Source organism: Laccaria bicolor, genomic scaffold (assembly GCF_000143565.1).
Source record: "Laccaria bicolor S238N-H82 LACBIscaffold_47 genomic scaffold, whole genome shotgun sequence".
In the NCBI taxonomy this organism is placed as follows: domain Eukaryota; kingdom Fungi; phylum Basidiomycota; class Agaricomycetes; order Agaricales; family Hydnangiaceae; genus Laccaria; species Laccaria bicolor.
Genome location: NW_001889918.1, coordinates 30,902 through 46,513, shown reverse-complemented (window position 1 = coordinate 46,513; position 15,612 = coordinate 30,902). Strand labels below are relative to the sequence as shown.

Here is a 15,612-nt window from a genome sequence, read left to right as displayed (position 1 = left end):
CCGATAACACCAAACCGGTGGCCAAAAGGCTTCGACTGACCTCTCCGGCACGTGTGAAGCAGGCAGCTTTGGCCAAGGTGGCAAGTTCCTCCAAGTCTGGTTCCTCGTCAAAGGGATTGGCTGGGTTTGCTGCCTTGATCAACAGTTCAAGCCTCTCTGCTGCCCGCAAGGAGACGAATCAGGGTCTTCGGTCAGGCTCCTCGAAATCGTCTCGTGGTCCATCGAAAGCTGCAGCAGGCAAAGTGGTATAATTTGTCTGTTCATGTAATGCTAAACACTGATCTTACCCATTATTTAGGATGATACGATCTTTTCTGTAGGAACGATTGTTTTCCTTATTGTTGGTGTTATGGCGGTATGTGTTTTGTTTTTTATCACTCATATTTTTATTCTGATATATTCCGATTATGTAGAATAAGGCAGCAAAACTTGACGATGCCACATCTTTTCTTCCAGCCTATGCTCTGCAATCTGATGTCGACATCTCTTCAGTCGCTCTGACTGGAATGAAGCAATCGGGCCTGTGTGTAACGAAGAGTTCTGGCTTCGATTTTCACCCAGATGACTCCTATCCAATTCTCGACACCAAGCTTCAGGCCCTTTTCCCTAAGCTATTCACATGGCTCTGGAAAGCGGAACCTGATGACGCTACTACTTCTTCCTGGCTAATCTGCATGAAACCTCCTCGTAGGAACCTCGCTGTATATTCTGATGACCGATTGCCCACTGGTATGGACATTATTGACGCTTGTAAGCTTGCAAATACCAAGGTTGGTGTCTCCCACCGGACACTCTTTCTGGGTGAGCTTCATTTCATCATATTTTTTGAGTAGCATGGATGCTAATTTTCTACCTATGCTAGTAACTCGTTATCCTGTTCCTGCAGCAACACTCCTTGAGTGGAAACCACGAATTTCATTGGCCCAGGACCCTGTCGTTAACAAAGACTCAGATGTCGACGACACTGATAATGACACCCCCAGCCCTACACTCAGCGCCATCCCCTTACCCTGCACCCAACGATCTTTGCGACCTCGCCATGTCAGGAGTGAAGATGAGGTAGAACAGGATATAATCAGCATCTCAAGCATGTCCGGTACGAAATTCAATTTCAGTGTTTAAATTCACAATTTAACTGTACATTTGTTGTTATAGATGGTGAATCGTCAGCCCCAGCACCTAAGATCCCTATTCCTGTCACCAAGGCCCCCACCATTTCATCCATCGAGGTGATGCAGGATTTCTTTCACTCGTCCTTCAATTTTGACAATGAGGAGAATCCTTGGGTCCCTAGAGCGTAGATACCACACCATAGTCACCATTTCCATTGAGGCGAGCATGACCTACATTCATTTTTAATCACATCGTAATTCCAACTATGCTACATTCTTTTTCCACCCAATATAATGTTCATCCAATATCGTGGTGGCCCCAATAAATTGAGACAATAATATATTGTTACATTTTAAACTCCGCCTACAGTGCCGAGGCTGCCAACAATACATCAATTACCTAATCACGGCACCACGGCATACTTAAAAAGGTAGGAAGCCAAAAAATCCGCACAAGGGTCTCAGTAATTTCCGCGCACGAATAATATTTTTTGCGGCACTTGATAATATTTCTGGGCACCTCATAAATCCGTCAATAAGTTTCCGTGCATGTAGTAAAAGTTTATGCGCAATCAAATGTATTTTTGCGCACACATGTCAACTTTTCTGTGCACAACTAACATTTCTGCGCACTGAATTTATTTCTGCGCAAGTACATAAATATTTTCGCAACACTACAAATGGTGACTTGAATTCTGCGCAACATTACAAAAAAAATTGCGCACAACATAGACTTTTGCGCGCCAACATGTACATTAAGGGAATACTTACCCAAACGGACCGCCATACTTAATATCATTCTACGGCTTTCCGTTCTCCCTCCGTGATCTTTTCTTCCCCCTCATTGACATCATTATACTAATGTCAATCTTCTTACGAAGCGTCACGAATACTCGCGCTCCGCTAATCCCGATCATATGGCAGTTGTTCTGCACATTTAATCCCCGCACGCAACTTTCCGAGCGCGCACGCAACTTTCGACCAGCGCGCAACTTTTGGATGCTAAATTCGGTTGTTTGGTCTAGCATTTCTCATGCAACGTCACCCAAGCAATCCTCAACATTGTCCCGAAGTCTCTCATCGTCGTTGAACACGGCGAGCTCACATAGTGTACATCTATTTATTGCCTAAATCTTCTTTTCTCTGTTCCAACTTCAAAATATTATGTAGAGTATAATTGCAGAATCTATTGTATCAAATAATTTGCATTGAAACTAAGGTACAAGCTCATTGTGCTTGACAGCAAGCGGCATATGTTCGTCAACGTGTGACAGCGTAGAAGGTTTGACGTTGCGTGAGAATAAATTCCATCATCAGGATCGGAATTATCCGAAAATTATCGGCTTGATCATTGCCAACTACCAAATCCGGTACTGGTTCTCACCATATCCCTCGAGCCACTGTTACTCTCAAGTATTTTGTTATTTATACTGTAATTTAGTGTGTCATGTATGTTATTTGATAGAAAGGTAGTATCATAGTATAGCAATGAGAATATAGGGGGCACTTTACATGGAGGATGGTGCATGGAGGAGACATACTACTCATCAGTTACATCACCAGTCTTGCCAATAACCTTCATTACTATGTATAACAACTGATTCACATGCTACAGGATACCCTTTGGTCCAAGCAGATGGCCTGGGGATGACTATAAGAATTAATATGAAGGAGATGAATAGAAATCAGTGAAAAGTGCGAAATTGGCATACTGTGACCTGGTCATTTTAGATAAAAATTATATGAAGTGGTAGAAGGTAGGGCTGGGGTAGCTAGAGGGTGGTTTAAAAGGAATTACATGTAAGAGTTGATGCCTTTACATAGTCGGAAGTTGCGCCGTGCGGTCGAATTTAGCATCCAAAAGTTGCGCGCTGGTCGAAAGTTGCGTGCGCGCTCGGAAAGTTGCGTGCGGGGATTAAATGTGCAGAACAACTGCCATACGATCAAAACGCCATCGAAGCCACGCTCGCTTCTCTTGAATCAGGGGGTGCGCATGCCCTGGCCTTCGCACAAATCGATTATCATTTGTAATACTAAGGTCTGTATAAGAGACTATGCCTTCGCTTCCGGTTCCGCTACTACTCCCACAGTGCTCCAATTGCTCGGTCCCAACGCCCACATCGTTAGCGTCAACGACGTGTATGGCGCCTTTCGGTACATCACGAGGGTGTCGAGTGAAAACCAGGGTTTAGAAACAACGTTTGTGGATCTGGACCATGCAGATGAGGAGGTGATTAGAGATTCTATACGGGAAACTACCAAGGTTTGTCTTTTGCTCATTCTTTCTTCTCTAAACGGACGAGCTGTAGTTGATATGGGTGGAATCACCCACAAACCCCACCCTCCACCTGATCGACATTCCTCGCTTGTCCCAGATAGCACAAACATCCATCTCACCCCCTCCTCCTTGTCGACAACACCTCCCTCTCTCTCCCCAATGCCTCCCCCCTTCTCCTTGGGGCGACATCCTCATGCACAGTCTCACCAAATACATCAATGGCCACTCCGATGTCGTCATGGGAGCCCTCAACCTCCCTCCTTTCGAAACACCCACTTTGACATGCGTCGATGAAAGAACGTCATCGGGGCCGTGCTCAGCGCACATGACTCATGGCTCGCGCAGAGAGGTGCCAAGACGTTGCATTTGCGGATGAAGGCTCACGGGGAGAATGCTTTATTGGTTGCTTGGGTGCTCAAGGCGAGCCCACTTGTAGAGGAGGTCATTTTCCGGGTTTGGAAGGGGATAAGCGGAACGACTTGGCATGGCGGATGCACTCTCCCCATGCAAAGAAGTTCATCAGTATCAGGAAGGAGGGGTTTCCATTCAGCGGGATGATTTCGTTGAGGATCAGGGGTCGGTTCGACGCTGCGGAGAAGTTCTTGACTTCTGCATGGCTTTTTACGTTGGCGGAGAGTTTAGGTGGGGTGAAGAGCCCGGCAGAGCATCCGGCGAGGATGATTCATGGGAGTGTTCTGGAGAGGGAGAGGGAGCTGTTGGGGATTGGTGGGCGATTGGTGAGGCTGAGTGTTGGGGTGGAGGATGGAGAGGATCTGGTCAGGGATGTTTTGCAGGCGTTAGAAAAGGCAGGAGAGTTTCGGGCGCAGTGATGGGGGGGAGGAGTTTCGCTTTGAGTTTGAGTTTGATGCTCAACCATGCTCAACATCATCACGAGCAACGACAACAGTTGCATGGCTGTCGAAGACCACGATGGCGACAAGAGCTGCACACGTCACCGCCGCACTCGGGCCCTGCAGTTTGGCTTTGGAAGTAGCATACCTGCGAGGTGAGTCTGAGTCTGCTATTGGCTCCAATGCGACTCTAACATTTCATGTTATCCAATATTCAGTCGTCGTCGATGTCCAGTATGAACCTTTTCCATCGTTTAGAGCAACAGCAACAGTGCGCGTCAAAGAGAACAAAAGCATTGGTATTTCGGCGAGGCTTGTCGATGATGCGAGATGAGAAGATGTCGTGGAGATGTGGGAAGTGACGGCAGGCGGTAAAATATCAATAACATGATTTGGAAGGCCGCAAGGGGAGTTGGAGGTTGATAATATATGGTGAGTAGATCTCTACAGTTTATCTTCTCAAGTTGTATTCTCAACGCGGTTTACGCGCTTTTCATTTAGATTCTCCACTTTGCGACCGATCTCAGTTTGTGCATAGAAGACGACGACAATAAAATATAGGGAAGTGATCGGAAGAGTGGGGGTGAAATGACAGGAAGTTATTGATAATGTAAGTCGACCTTGAGGCTTCCCCAGACCATCGTCATATTTACTAACGTCTCCTGATCAGTCGACTAAATTTTGGACACCTACAATGCCGTACCAAGAAGAGCGCTACTATTCTCCTCTTTGCCAAGGGGGGAATTCCTTACGGAGTCCCGAGATGTCTCACGTACCCATCCTCCAGTCAGCGCCAACGCCGTAGTCAAGAGTCAAAATCTGTTTTCGAGAAGAAGGCCCGACGGCCATTAAGGCCAAAAGAAGGCGACCAGTTCTTCCCGCGCATCCGGATTTGAAAACGGTAAAGTGAGAATCGATGTGGGTGAGCGCAACGATCTTATTGATGTGGGTAAGTGTCTTGGACTCAAGTTGTGGTAGGGGTGGTGGGAAGTGGAATGGCAAAAATCTGGGTCAGATGCAGGGAGAGGGCGAGGTGAAAGTGGCGTGTGGCGCCCTGACCTCGGAGGGAAATAAGGCTAGGAGATATCTTGGATTGTGTAGGCTAGAGGCGAATGTCAGACCCATCAAACCGAATATGAAAAGTAACCTATTTTCTGTCGGATAACCAGGGATATTACAATAAGTTGCGCTCCCAAGAACTCTTCCTGCCCAGATTGATCAATTTCAATCAGCGCCTTGAAATCCACCTCCCCGAGCCTGTCAAAGCCGTCTTGAGCAACCTAACCCCTGCGCCCTTACACCCTCTCCCGTCCATCACCCCTCAAGCCCCTGAAAAAAGTCGCATGCTAACCTTCTCGAGACATTATATCGCTCATTACAAAATTCCGAAAGATCGCGACACGTGCCTCGGAGGGAATGGGGAAGGGATTGTTGTTGAGTACCCCGAGGCGTGGAGACGTGCTGGCGATTTGCTGCTTTGATAGAGCGCGTGTGCAGACGGGTAGATGTTTGGGCAATGTGTCAGTGGAGTTGTTAGGAGGAAGAAAACATGTACGCACACAGCAGCTTCTATAAACGAATTAACGTCGATTTGGGACGGTACGAGCCACCCGTATCGGGATATAAACGGTTTCCTTGAACTGGGCTCGGTGTTAGAAGGGTCAGAAGGCATTGATCATACTCTCTAGCATGAATAGCCAATAAAGATTTCGTCACTTTTCTCACACGCTCTCCAATGTATATCGAGAATTCCCTCAGATACCCCCATCCTCGGCATGCCATTGATCGTCCCGCCAGTATAAGGTGAAGGTAACGTTTAGTGGATACATACGAGCTCGTCGGGCGAGAGTGGGTTACGAGTTGTGGCATTGTTCTCAAAGAACTCGTCGTCCCCCATCGGGAGGAGCGCCTGATTATACAGCTCACAGAGTAAAAGCAAGGGCGGCCAATGTACGGCGTTACCTGCTTCTACCATATGATCAGTTGACTGAATTTTGGACACGTACAACGACGTACCCAGAAGAATGGTGCTATTCTCCTCTTTACCAAGAGGGGAACGCCTTACGGAGTTGCGATATATCTCACATACCAATCCTCCTCCCTGGTCAAAAAATCGATGTGGGTGGGCGGAACTTATTCAGGCGGGTTAGCGTTTTGAGATCAGGTTTCGGTAGGGGTGGTGGGTTGTTGAAAGAGGAAACAAGGGGCACGCGAGGCCTGGGTTCATCATCGTCTGAATCCAGATGATACTCGAAGTGGGCTACTTTGGGGATGTGTTCTCTCGGAGGATCAAAGATGGAGACGGGGGAGGGTGTTTAAGATGGCTGCAAGAAAGCGGAGATACATTGACAGAGAGTGGCCGCCAAGTTTCGAATAGTGAGAGGCGATAAACATGTGTAGGTTTGTCGCGAGGTGAACTTTGTCTTCTGTATTCATGGAACTGATTATGGCGCCGTTATATTGCTCTAGGACGTACAGAGCTGAGAATGGGATGCAGGACTCTATGAAAATGTGGGTAACTATGGGGCTGATGCGCGAGAGGGCGAGGTGAAAGCGGCGAGTGGCACCGTGACGAGACAAAAGAGGGGATATCTTGGATTGTGTATGCTAGATACGAACATCAGACCCGTAAAACCGAATGTGAAAAGTAACATGCGTCTGTCAGATAGCCTGGGATATTAATGTGTAGAGGTTGCGTTTCAAGAGGTAAGGCACGGTTATGACTGGCATTGACTGCACATGCCTGGTGGCCCTAACACGCGCTTCATGGATTCGCAGGAAAGAAGTTGGTTGAGGACTTGAGTGTGTGATGAAGCATACAACGATCTATAGATAAAAAAAGGTCAGAGTCCCCTGATAAATCAGCTGCCAGAGAGCGTACTGTGGATGCCTCAAGGTTGACTGCGCTAGTAGAAAACTGGCTTTGCATATGAGCACTAACCAGCACTCCTCAGACCCTTGCAATGCCAGAGAACAAAACCGCTATATCAGAATTAGTTGCCCTCAAAGAGATGCCTTAGAAGCTACTCACCTTCCCCGCTTTGCACCATCTGGCTCGACCACGTCCCCAGCGCCTCCTCATCCTATCAAGACCAAACACCTAAGCCCATTCAGTCCAACTACATCCTTTTCGAATGCACCCCCTTGTGCACCCATCAGTCTTATCTTGACCTCCCTCGCCTCTCTGACTCCACGCCACCACGATTGGCCAGACTCATACAGCAACATTATTGCTCTTGCGATTTTGCTTCGATCTTTCATTACGCCGTCCTCGCGCTGCTTCGAGAAGCTCGGCGGCGAAGCAAGTACCTCAACTGCTAGTCGTTTGATAAGAGACTATCATTCGAAGTCGTGACTACGAGATTGTAACTCACTGTTCGCGTTATGTAACCACATCCTAGGACGATGAATACATCATCAACATAGCTCCTCGCTCAACGCGTTTACGATCCCGTTGTCCCCGTGCTCATTCCGTCTGCACCCTCTTGCTGAGTCGTACCCATCGTGTTCGGCCAAGGGCAATCGACATTCGACTATCATCGCCTTAACCGACCAATCCCTCGGCATACGCATACAAAACCAGTCCTCCATTCCTCGCTTGTTTACACCAGCTTCCTTCCACCATCACCTACAACGACGAGGACACCACCTGCCACGGCAATTTCAAGATGACAAGTCGGGCAACAATCACCACTATTTCTACATAGGAACGACGTGTTTCACCGATGTACAGGTTGTTAACTACCCGGATACCCACTGCATTCGACGACGCCACGCCGGACAGACCAATGGGAGGTGGTGGAGACGGTTTAGCGAGGGCTGGCGACCAAGGGCGATGATGCGGATTAGAGAGGATGACGATCAGTGGCTGGTGAAGGACGGACGAAACGTCGACAAGACCTGGTTGGACATTGAGTAAGTCATCTACAACTCAATGCCAATCGTTGCCGCTCACTTACCTTTCCACACAAGTCACGACGACAAACTACAGTGCAAGAAACCACTTCAAATGAAGGTAAGCCGACGAAATAACGTTCATGAGGGAGAAACGACTCATGTTCGCGAGTCAGACGTCCCAAACAACTCTACTCCAGGTTACAGTCAGAAACAATATCTCCGCCGTCATAAATGGCTACAAAGCTAATGGGCGGCGACAACTCCACGGAGCGGCAGCGCGAGAACGTGGCCACTGGATGGGTTGGAAGCGGATGGACGGACAAACGGAGGGTGGTAACGACGGATTACCGATGGATGGCGAACGAGGGTGCGAGCGAGGGCGATGACGATGCAGTCATCGTTTGTGAAACATTCGACGTACGTTCGTAGCCAGAACCTCCGTTCACGGTCGCGGCCAACACTACGACTTCACCGTGGTCTTAAGTGGCACGGGCGAATCGGGTTCATGGATGATTTCACGTTCGTTCGTTTGTGGGCAGAACCTCCCCAACCTTCGGGCCCACAGTCGCACGTTCTCCCCGGACAATTCTCAGACTTCACCGGCGGTCTTGAGCGGAGCGGATGGATGAGTTCATGAAGTTGACGAGGACAGAGGGCATGCTGTGGCGGTCGGAGAGACTGATGACTCATTGATGTTGTGTGAGTCATTGTCAACTGAACCTTATCATAACTAACATACCTCTTCATAGAACTCGCACGCATCGTTGATATCATCGCTGGGAGTGCAGGATATTGATGAACTAGGATTGGGCATCGTACCTTCCTTTCTAGCACCTTCCTGAAAGGTGGCGGGCAAAGGGAATGACAGCGGGCGCTTACTGTCGCAAAGTAAGCAACTATGTTCAAACACAAGAATTGAAAACTGACGTACTTTCAGCGTGGACGCATACATTGGCGAAGAATCTACTAGTACTCCACCCAACTAGAAACATTAAGTAGGTTATTTTCCTTGACGTGTGGGTAAACGACGACATTGACCTGCATCCAATAGAGTCCTGAAACGGCGAATGAGCATATCAGCAAAGCAAGGAGGTGAAGTAGATGGGGTCACTTACCGTGGGCGGCATCCAAGACGACGTTAACGACTGTGGAGGACAATCAGCGACGACGAAACGCATTGTAAACGGAAGGGCTCAACGATCGGAGAGAATGACGACGAGCAAGATGGAGTGAAAGGCATCGGCGTCGAGAGTGAGGAGGAGGAGGAGAGGGTAGTAAGGTAACCGGCGGAACGGAATCCTATCGAAAACGGGGCTAACCCAGCCCTTTTATACATTCAGGAAGATAGGGTACAGGTGCACGACTATGTACAGTTGATCTACTATGAACCCCAACATGCATCCTGGTCCCCCAAAAGCAAGGTACCGTCTCCTCTAGGCAGATGAAGGTACCACTGGCAACGACATTGGCGCCAATCGCGGCTAAGTATCACTGTGGCCGCATGACAACCACAGTTATTGATCCGAAGACCCAAATGTGAACGTGTCACAGCCTTCAAATCTTCAACTTCGTGAGCGCCTCGTTAGCCCATCGGAATCTCCACCCAGATTGCCAACGCCATTAACCGTCTGAACTTGGACATGCAGTGAAATCACTTCATTCGCTACTCTTCGGTATCGTGTTCTCACATGTAATCTGCAGATTGTTGGTAGTTATACGCCAGCGATTTGGAGGGAGAACGTACAGTGCAAGAACGGCATTGGCATATACTAGGTAGGTAGCGCACAAGTTCTTAGTAAGCCTGGGAATGGATGGAAGGGAAAATGAAGACTTACTGTTCCCCCGGACGAGATAGATAGCCAGCGCGATGAATGTGTCCGGGAGTAGGATATACTGAAGTGGAGTTGTTCACGCGATAACTAAATAAAAAAATAAAAAATGGTGCAACTCACCGTAAGCACAAACGCAACAGCTGAAACCCTGAGATCAACCCATATCAATATGCATAACCACGAGAAAGAAGAAAGAAAAAAAAGTCCGAAACAAAGGGAAGACAAAAAAGAAACACACACACACCACATAACCAATCCAGTAGAAAGCGTCCAAACCACCAACGAATTCACAACCCTCACGAAATTCGGTCTGTTCTTGATCTCGGTTGGCATGTCTGATGTTTGTTGGTAGAGGAGCGTGCACATCGTTCCGGCGATGAAGCCGTCTGAGAGGAAGCGGAAGCCATAACATATGAAGAGGTAGGGCTGCCAGTGGAAGAGGAGGGATTAGTTGGAGAGTGGGGAGAAAGGGGGAGAAGGGGAAGAAGGAAAGGACTGACCTGGTTGAGTTGCAGTTTAGGATAACACCAGTGACGGAACCTTTTTAGTGCGATGTGGTTAGATTAGGCAGGTCAAATGGTGGGGAGGTGGAAACATACATTCCCTGGATGTATACTTGGTAGGATTTTAGAAGTCAGGAAGGTGGGATAGAGTACAGGGTTAGTTACCGATCGTAAACACTACACACCGACCAAACAAAGTCAGCATTCAAGAAAAGAAAAGAAAAATGACAACACACCCCAGCCAAGCATAAACAGGACGAACTATTTGGCTATCCCCGTCGTCAACCTTTACACCAAAGACAGAAGAGGAACCTACAGCGAGAACAGTGGGATACCTCTTCCTCGACACTAAGCATTCTAAATGTGAGTAGAGTCAAGGGAAGACGGGAAGAGAACGGAACATACATGCCGACATCCGTTTAAGGAATAGGCTGTTTAATTTACAAGGTGCATGTTGGACGTAAATAACAAGAGAGGAAGGGAGGGAAGAATGTAGCGTACGCTTCTGCAAGAAAACAAGTCATTTCCTAGTAGAAAGATAAAATTATCGGGATGTCGTTCAAGAAACACGCTGAACATACATTCGGAATAAAAAACGCCTTCCTCGCCATTAATAAGTGGAGTACAAAGCGCGGGATAAATCGAACTAACCGATATTGTCCTACCCCCCACATCCAAAATTAGACTTTTTCAAAGAGAAAGAAAAAACGACAAGAAACTCACCAATGATCGCAAAAACGAAAAGTATGTGGATCAACCCCAATCCCGCGTTGTATGCAATAGTACCATACGAGATTGACATTGATGACAAGCCCGACGGTTGAGGTCTGTTCCGACTCAGTCAGTATGAGTCGTTTTGATTTGATTTGAGGGGAGGATGGAGAGGGGGGTACTACCACGTACGAGGAGTATAAGCGCGACCTTTGATGATAGCGTTAGTAATCTTTTTAATTAAGAGGGAAGGGGAAAGGGGACGAACCAAAACCTTGAGATGCCGCAAGTCGTCCGGGAATCGTTTGTAGTATGATGAGACTTGACATATTAAAGTCCCGTACATCCTTTGGAAAAAGCAGGTTCATGAGAAGGAAGTGAAACACTGAAAAGGGAGGGGAAGGAAGGGACACGTACGGGTACGCCAGCATCGCGCCTATTAAGGTCGCTCCCTCAATTAGGTTTGCACTAGTCATCGGAGTCGCGTCGCTGTCACTTGGTTCTCGGGAGAAAAGTGTCCGCTGTCGGTCCCGGAATAAGCCGCTCATCAAGGTAGTCGAACGTTCTCAGTGATCAGAGTAAGAGAGAGGCCATATCTGTCGACGGGGAGGTTACTGGTTCATATATGTCCGTTGACTGACACCTCCCCGATCTAACCTAGGAAACTTTCTCCAAATGGGGTCTGGACCCAACGTCAACGACTGATGATGGCCGTCACTCTGAATAGCTTTGAATCAATATATTTCGGCACTACCGAAATACCCAACCCTGCACTAACTTCGACGGTTGCCATTGGCCCTTTCCCTGCTGGACGTTCACCGTGTTGGCCAGCGAGGTGTCCCCAGTGGTTTCGAAGAGCGATTTGAGGATTACTTATGTTGTCCGGGGGATGAGAAGAGGGCGGAGGGGCATTTCGAAGGAGGCTCTGAAAAAACTTGTTTATGTATGGTTCAGTATTTTAGCTTGTGGGCGCGTCGAGCGCCAGGTACAATTAATTATATCACAATGACATCATTTTCATTGACCAGGGCCTGGGCAATGGATTTAAAGCACCTAAGTTCGCTCACAAACGGCTTGTCCACCACCTCTCGGAACGTCGAGTTCAAAGATACAGCCGGGAACATGAATTCTGCGCATACATCCAGGTCAACAAAACGAACAACAACTCACTCTCTCCGAATCACTGGACGCACCATGAACAACGAGTGTTGAATAAGGCGCTGGCGGGGCAGAGTCTGTTTTGGGTGGTTCGCTCTTCTTCCTCTTCCTCTTTCCACCCAGAAACTCACATACGACTGCCCACGCAGTGTCAGCATGCCCGGGCCACGGAGCAGGGGACAACCCTATCTCCCCTACGTGCTACCCCTCCCGCTTCTTCCAATGGTGGAACACAGTTTTTCCACACCCAGCTACGGAACTGACAAATGGCGTCCTGCGACGCACGAATTCGGTATACTTTGGCTACTGTAACTCGCACCATCTCCCGGATCAGACGAATTTGGTTATTATTCAGTTGGATACGGAGGACGAACCGTACGTTTTCTTTTTGTTTCTTTGCTCTTTCTTTCGTTTCTCTGCCGTTTTCCTTATACCATCCTTTTCTTTTTGCTTCTGTTCGTTGCGCCCACCCACCTTATCATACATTCCATGCCACCTTATCGTCACCCGCCCATAAGACGGACTTTTCCTTATACCATCCTTTTCTTTTTGCTTCTGTTCGTTGCGCCCACCCACCTTATCATACATTCCATGCCACCTTATCGTCACCCGCCCATAAGACGTAGCTGCTTGTGTACTCGCGTGTTCCCTCACCAACAGAATGGTGTTCAATTCTACAAAATGAGGCAGTTGGCGTTCAACTCACTCAGCGTACACGACCTTAGAGGGCGAGATACCAGAATCCTTCCAAGCGCGCATAATAACATCCGCTTGCCCTCGAGGGCCTGGGACTGTACAGCCAGCCTTTTTGGTGGCTGCATCCGATCCAATTGCAACTCCTGAGATGACGGAGTATATTTTTCGCCATCACGAATGGCATCGTCCAATCTTCGCAATATCAGCGCGCAAACGGCATTTCCCAGAAGAGTACCATCCGCTCGGTGGTCGAACGGTCTGCAATGGCCTGATGGAGAGAAGAGCTGATTCTTTGCCGTGATGGACCCCTCCCTAATTGGCGGAAGACATTGTCGGTCAATTTAGACACCATGAGGTTGTGTTACTTACTGAGGAAAGGCGACTGATATACTGCCCACGATTGACAAGCTCCCACGTGTTGTGAGCTGTTCCAACATAAAGACCAACATTATTATATCCATCGGGGAGAGCTTATGGCCAGTGCCTTGGAAAGGCTCACGTGCAACCCCCAAGAACAAACGTTGCTGGGGATCCATCTCCCTTAAAGACAGAAGTTAGTTTACATACGCGATATAGTGATTGAAAACGGACCTCGCTTCGTCTCCCTTTATACCCCATTCAGCCAGTTCAAAGTTTCTACAGCCGGTATAACGACACATTTTGGAATGTAGATCGCATCTTTAAAAGGTAAAGACTCTGGATCGCGCTCAGGGAATGTGGTCAATGCCTCCCTCTTCTCGAGGAAGATGCGAAACAATTCGTCCGGATTTGACGCGCCAGGGAAGCACCCAGCCATTCCAACAACTGCTATTTCCGAGCTACGAGAAGACGGCGTCATGGGTGAATGTTGAGCTAGTGACAGAGGCTTTTCCGAAGCGCTTTTTGGAGAATGATAGATTTTAGTGGGTAAATACCTCGCGACTAGCGCAGCCTGGCTTTTCACCGTGGCATGCGGGAATAAGTCGATGATTTCAATGTCTGCCCAAGGCCACTTAGCCCTGATCCTTTCAAGGAGTAGTGTAACAGCGAGGCTAAATGAGATTCCATCAATTATACATCAACTGGAGGCACCAGTCACTTACCTATGGCCACCAGCGTCGAAGAAATTGGATGAGGGATTTAGATCTTGAGCACTAAGGAAAGCTTTCCAAATAGTCAAAATCGCGCCTGGGACATCTTCGTCACTAGTACCAGGCTGAGGTGCTAGCGGCAGGGCGGGACTTAAACTTTGGCTTTGAGGGCTGTTCGACACAGAGCCCCTTTTGTCGGAGACAAGCTCAGCTTGAGCCAAGATAATGACGTGCAAGAAAAGGTCGGTGATTCTAAGCTTCGCAGAAGGAAAAGCGGTTTTGAGTTGACTGGCAAGGGCAGAAACCAGCATGCTACGACTAAGTATCGGTGAGCAAATCATAGGATGAGCCGCTTGAAAAGACGCACCTGTTACTGCCGATATCAAAGAAATTGTTGCTCAGAGACGGCGGTGCTGACAGACCCAAGATAGCTTTCCATATATTTGCAATCGTCCGTATCGGATGACTCCGAATTAGGCGGGGTTTCCAAGTAAAACGGTCATTGTCTAGCGGTGGAAGAATGGGCCTGCGAGATGAGGTCGCCTATCGTGGCGCGTATAGTTTTATGGTCAACTTTGTCGTTGGTATTCAACGGAAGGCGATCTAAACAATAGATCGAACTTGGGACCATGTATCTCGGGACGCGCTTGGAGAGTGACTTATCACTGAATCGCCGTCGATAAGCTTAGGAGCAATGAAAGCGCAGAGCGATGACCCACATTCGTCGGGTTGGACGGAAACAGCCATTACTTCTGGTATGAGATCACAGATGGTGCGCTCAACGTCGTCGAGTTCAATTCTGAAGAGGTGGTTGGCATGAGAGTATAAAAAAAATCATGACACTCACTGGTACCCTAAAACGACAAAAAGTCGTAATTTAAGCTAGTAAGTTTCTGACACGACGAAATTCGATTCAAAGTTTACCTCGGACTTTCACTTCCCTATCAATATGCCCAACTGGAAGCACACTGCCGTCGGGTAGCATTTTGCTTAGATCGCCTGTCCGGTATAGCCGTTCCCCGGACTGGGGGTGAATTGCAAAGCGACTAGCTGTGAGGTCGTTTCAGCCCCTGTAACTGAAAATAAATGATATTATGAGATTGTGAAGGGAAGCTGAGTTATTTGGATTCACCCTCTGCCGACCTGAGGTCCGCCATAAAAACTTCGCCGATATGATTGATGGGGAGAATTTGATTAAACGAATGGTTCGAAACGACAAACTTCATGTGACAATGGGGAGCGCCTACGATACTCGCGAGAGGCTGTTTCTCTGCAGCCGACCGAGGTTGAGGGTGGCGAGACATAACAACAGTACTATACTGAATGTCAGGCCAAGTTCCTGAGTCCCAATAAGCTGCTTACCATTCTGTAGGTCCTTATGCGTTTTGAACCTATCACGATGTAGTTGGTCAACAGAGTCAAACATGGACATGATGACAAACGTGATGATGGCTTTCGCCTTGTTCCAAGTAACACACAACATGTCCTTCATATTAACCATCAC

At 48.0% G+C, this 15,612-nt stretch overlaps 6 protein-coding genes across 6 annotated transcripts; 2 read left to right on the top strand and 4 right to left on the bottom strand.

The window, feature by feature from the left end:
• Nucleotides 1-349: 349 nt before the first annotated feature.
• LACBIDRAFT_310593 (uncharacterized protein) lies at nt 350-1,301 on the top strand (the record flags this gene model as incomplete). Its single annotated transcript, XM_001887687.1, has 4 exons — nt 350-355; nt 414-801; nt 863-1,096; nt 1,156-1,301. 4 exons carry the CDS (start codon nt 350-352, stop codon nt 1,299-1,301), a joined length of 774 nt encoding a protein of 257 aa, XP_001887722.1.
• Nucleotides 1,302-4,320: 3,019 nt separating this feature from the next.
• LACBIDRAFT_310590 (uncharacterized protein) lies at nt 4,321-4,575 on the top strand (the record flags this gene model as incomplete). Its single annotated transcript, XM_001887686.1, has 2 exons — nt 4,321-4,396; nt 4,460-4,575. The coding sequence occupies 2 exons, from the start codon at nt 4,321-4,323 to the stop codon at nt 4,573-4,575; spliced, it is 192 nt and encodes a 63-aa protein (XP_001887721.1).
• Nucleotides 4,576-5,587: 1,012 nt separating this feature from the next.
• On the bottom strand, nt 5,588-5,913 carry LACBIDRAFT_310589 (uncharacterized protein; the record flags this gene model as incomplete). Its single annotated transcript, XM_001887610.1, has 2 exons — nt 5,588-5,702; nt 5,801-5,913. 2 exons carry the CDS (start codon nt 5,911-5,913, stop codon nt 5,588-5,590), a joined length of 228 nt encoding a protein of 75 aa, XP_001887645.1.
• A 144-nt stretch (nt 5,914-6,057) lies between these two features.
• On the bottom strand, nt 6,058-6,216 carry LACBIDRAFT_310588 (uncharacterized protein; the record flags this gene model as incomplete). The annotated part of the gene is made up of 1 exon (XM_001887609.1): nt 6,058-6,216. One exon carries the CDS (start codon nt 6,214-6,216, stop codon nt 6,058-6,060), a length of 159 nt encoding a protein of 52 aa, XP_001887644.1.
• Nucleotides 6,217-6,760: 544 nt separating this feature from the next.
• On the bottom strand, nt 6,761-11,732 carry LACBIDRAFT_295555 (uncharacterized protein; the record flags this gene model as incomplete). Its single annotated transcript, XM_001887608.1, has 26 exons — nt 6,761-6,848; nt 7,183-7,198; nt 7,273-7,324; nt 7,365-7,558; nt 7,616-7,638; nt 7,874-8,141; nt 8,560-8,616; nt 8,690-8,798; nt 8,878-9,016; nt 9,066-9,120; nt 9,254-9,283; nt 9,337-9,463; nt 9,827-9,833; nt 9,883-9,907; nt 9,974-10,031; nt 10,091-10,118; nt 10,213-10,305; nt 10,471-10,510; nt 10,570-10,574; nt 10,639-10,650; nt 10,710-10,821; nt 10,879-10,978; nt 11,055-11,134; nt 11,197-11,300; nt 11,377-11,394; nt 11,602-11,732. 26 exons carry the CDS (start codon nt 11,730-11,732, stop codon nt 6,761-6,763), a joined length of 1,971 nt encoding a protein of 656 aa, XP_001887643.1.
• A 469-nt stretch (nt 11,733-12,201) lies between these two features.
• Nucleotides 12,202-15,540, bottom strand: LACBIDRAFT_333039 (uncharacterized protein; the record flags this gene model as incomplete). The annotated part of the gene is made up of 16 exons (XM_001887607.1): nt 12,202-12,215; nt 12,252-12,313; nt 12,355-12,367; nt 12,474-12,543; nt 12,929-13,016; nt 13,049-13,181; nt 13,408-13,463; nt 13,630-13,643; nt 13,679-14,069; nt 14,121-14,426; nt 14,476-14,521; nt 14,828-14,907; nt 14,956-14,962; nt 15,033-15,158; nt 15,241-15,462; nt 15,507-15,540. The coding sequence occupies 16 exons, from the start codon at nt 15,538-15,540 to the stop codon at nt 12,202-12,204; spliced, it is 1,662 nt and encodes a 553-aa protein (XP_001887642.1).
• Nucleotides 15,541-15,612: the final 72 nt, after the last annotated feature.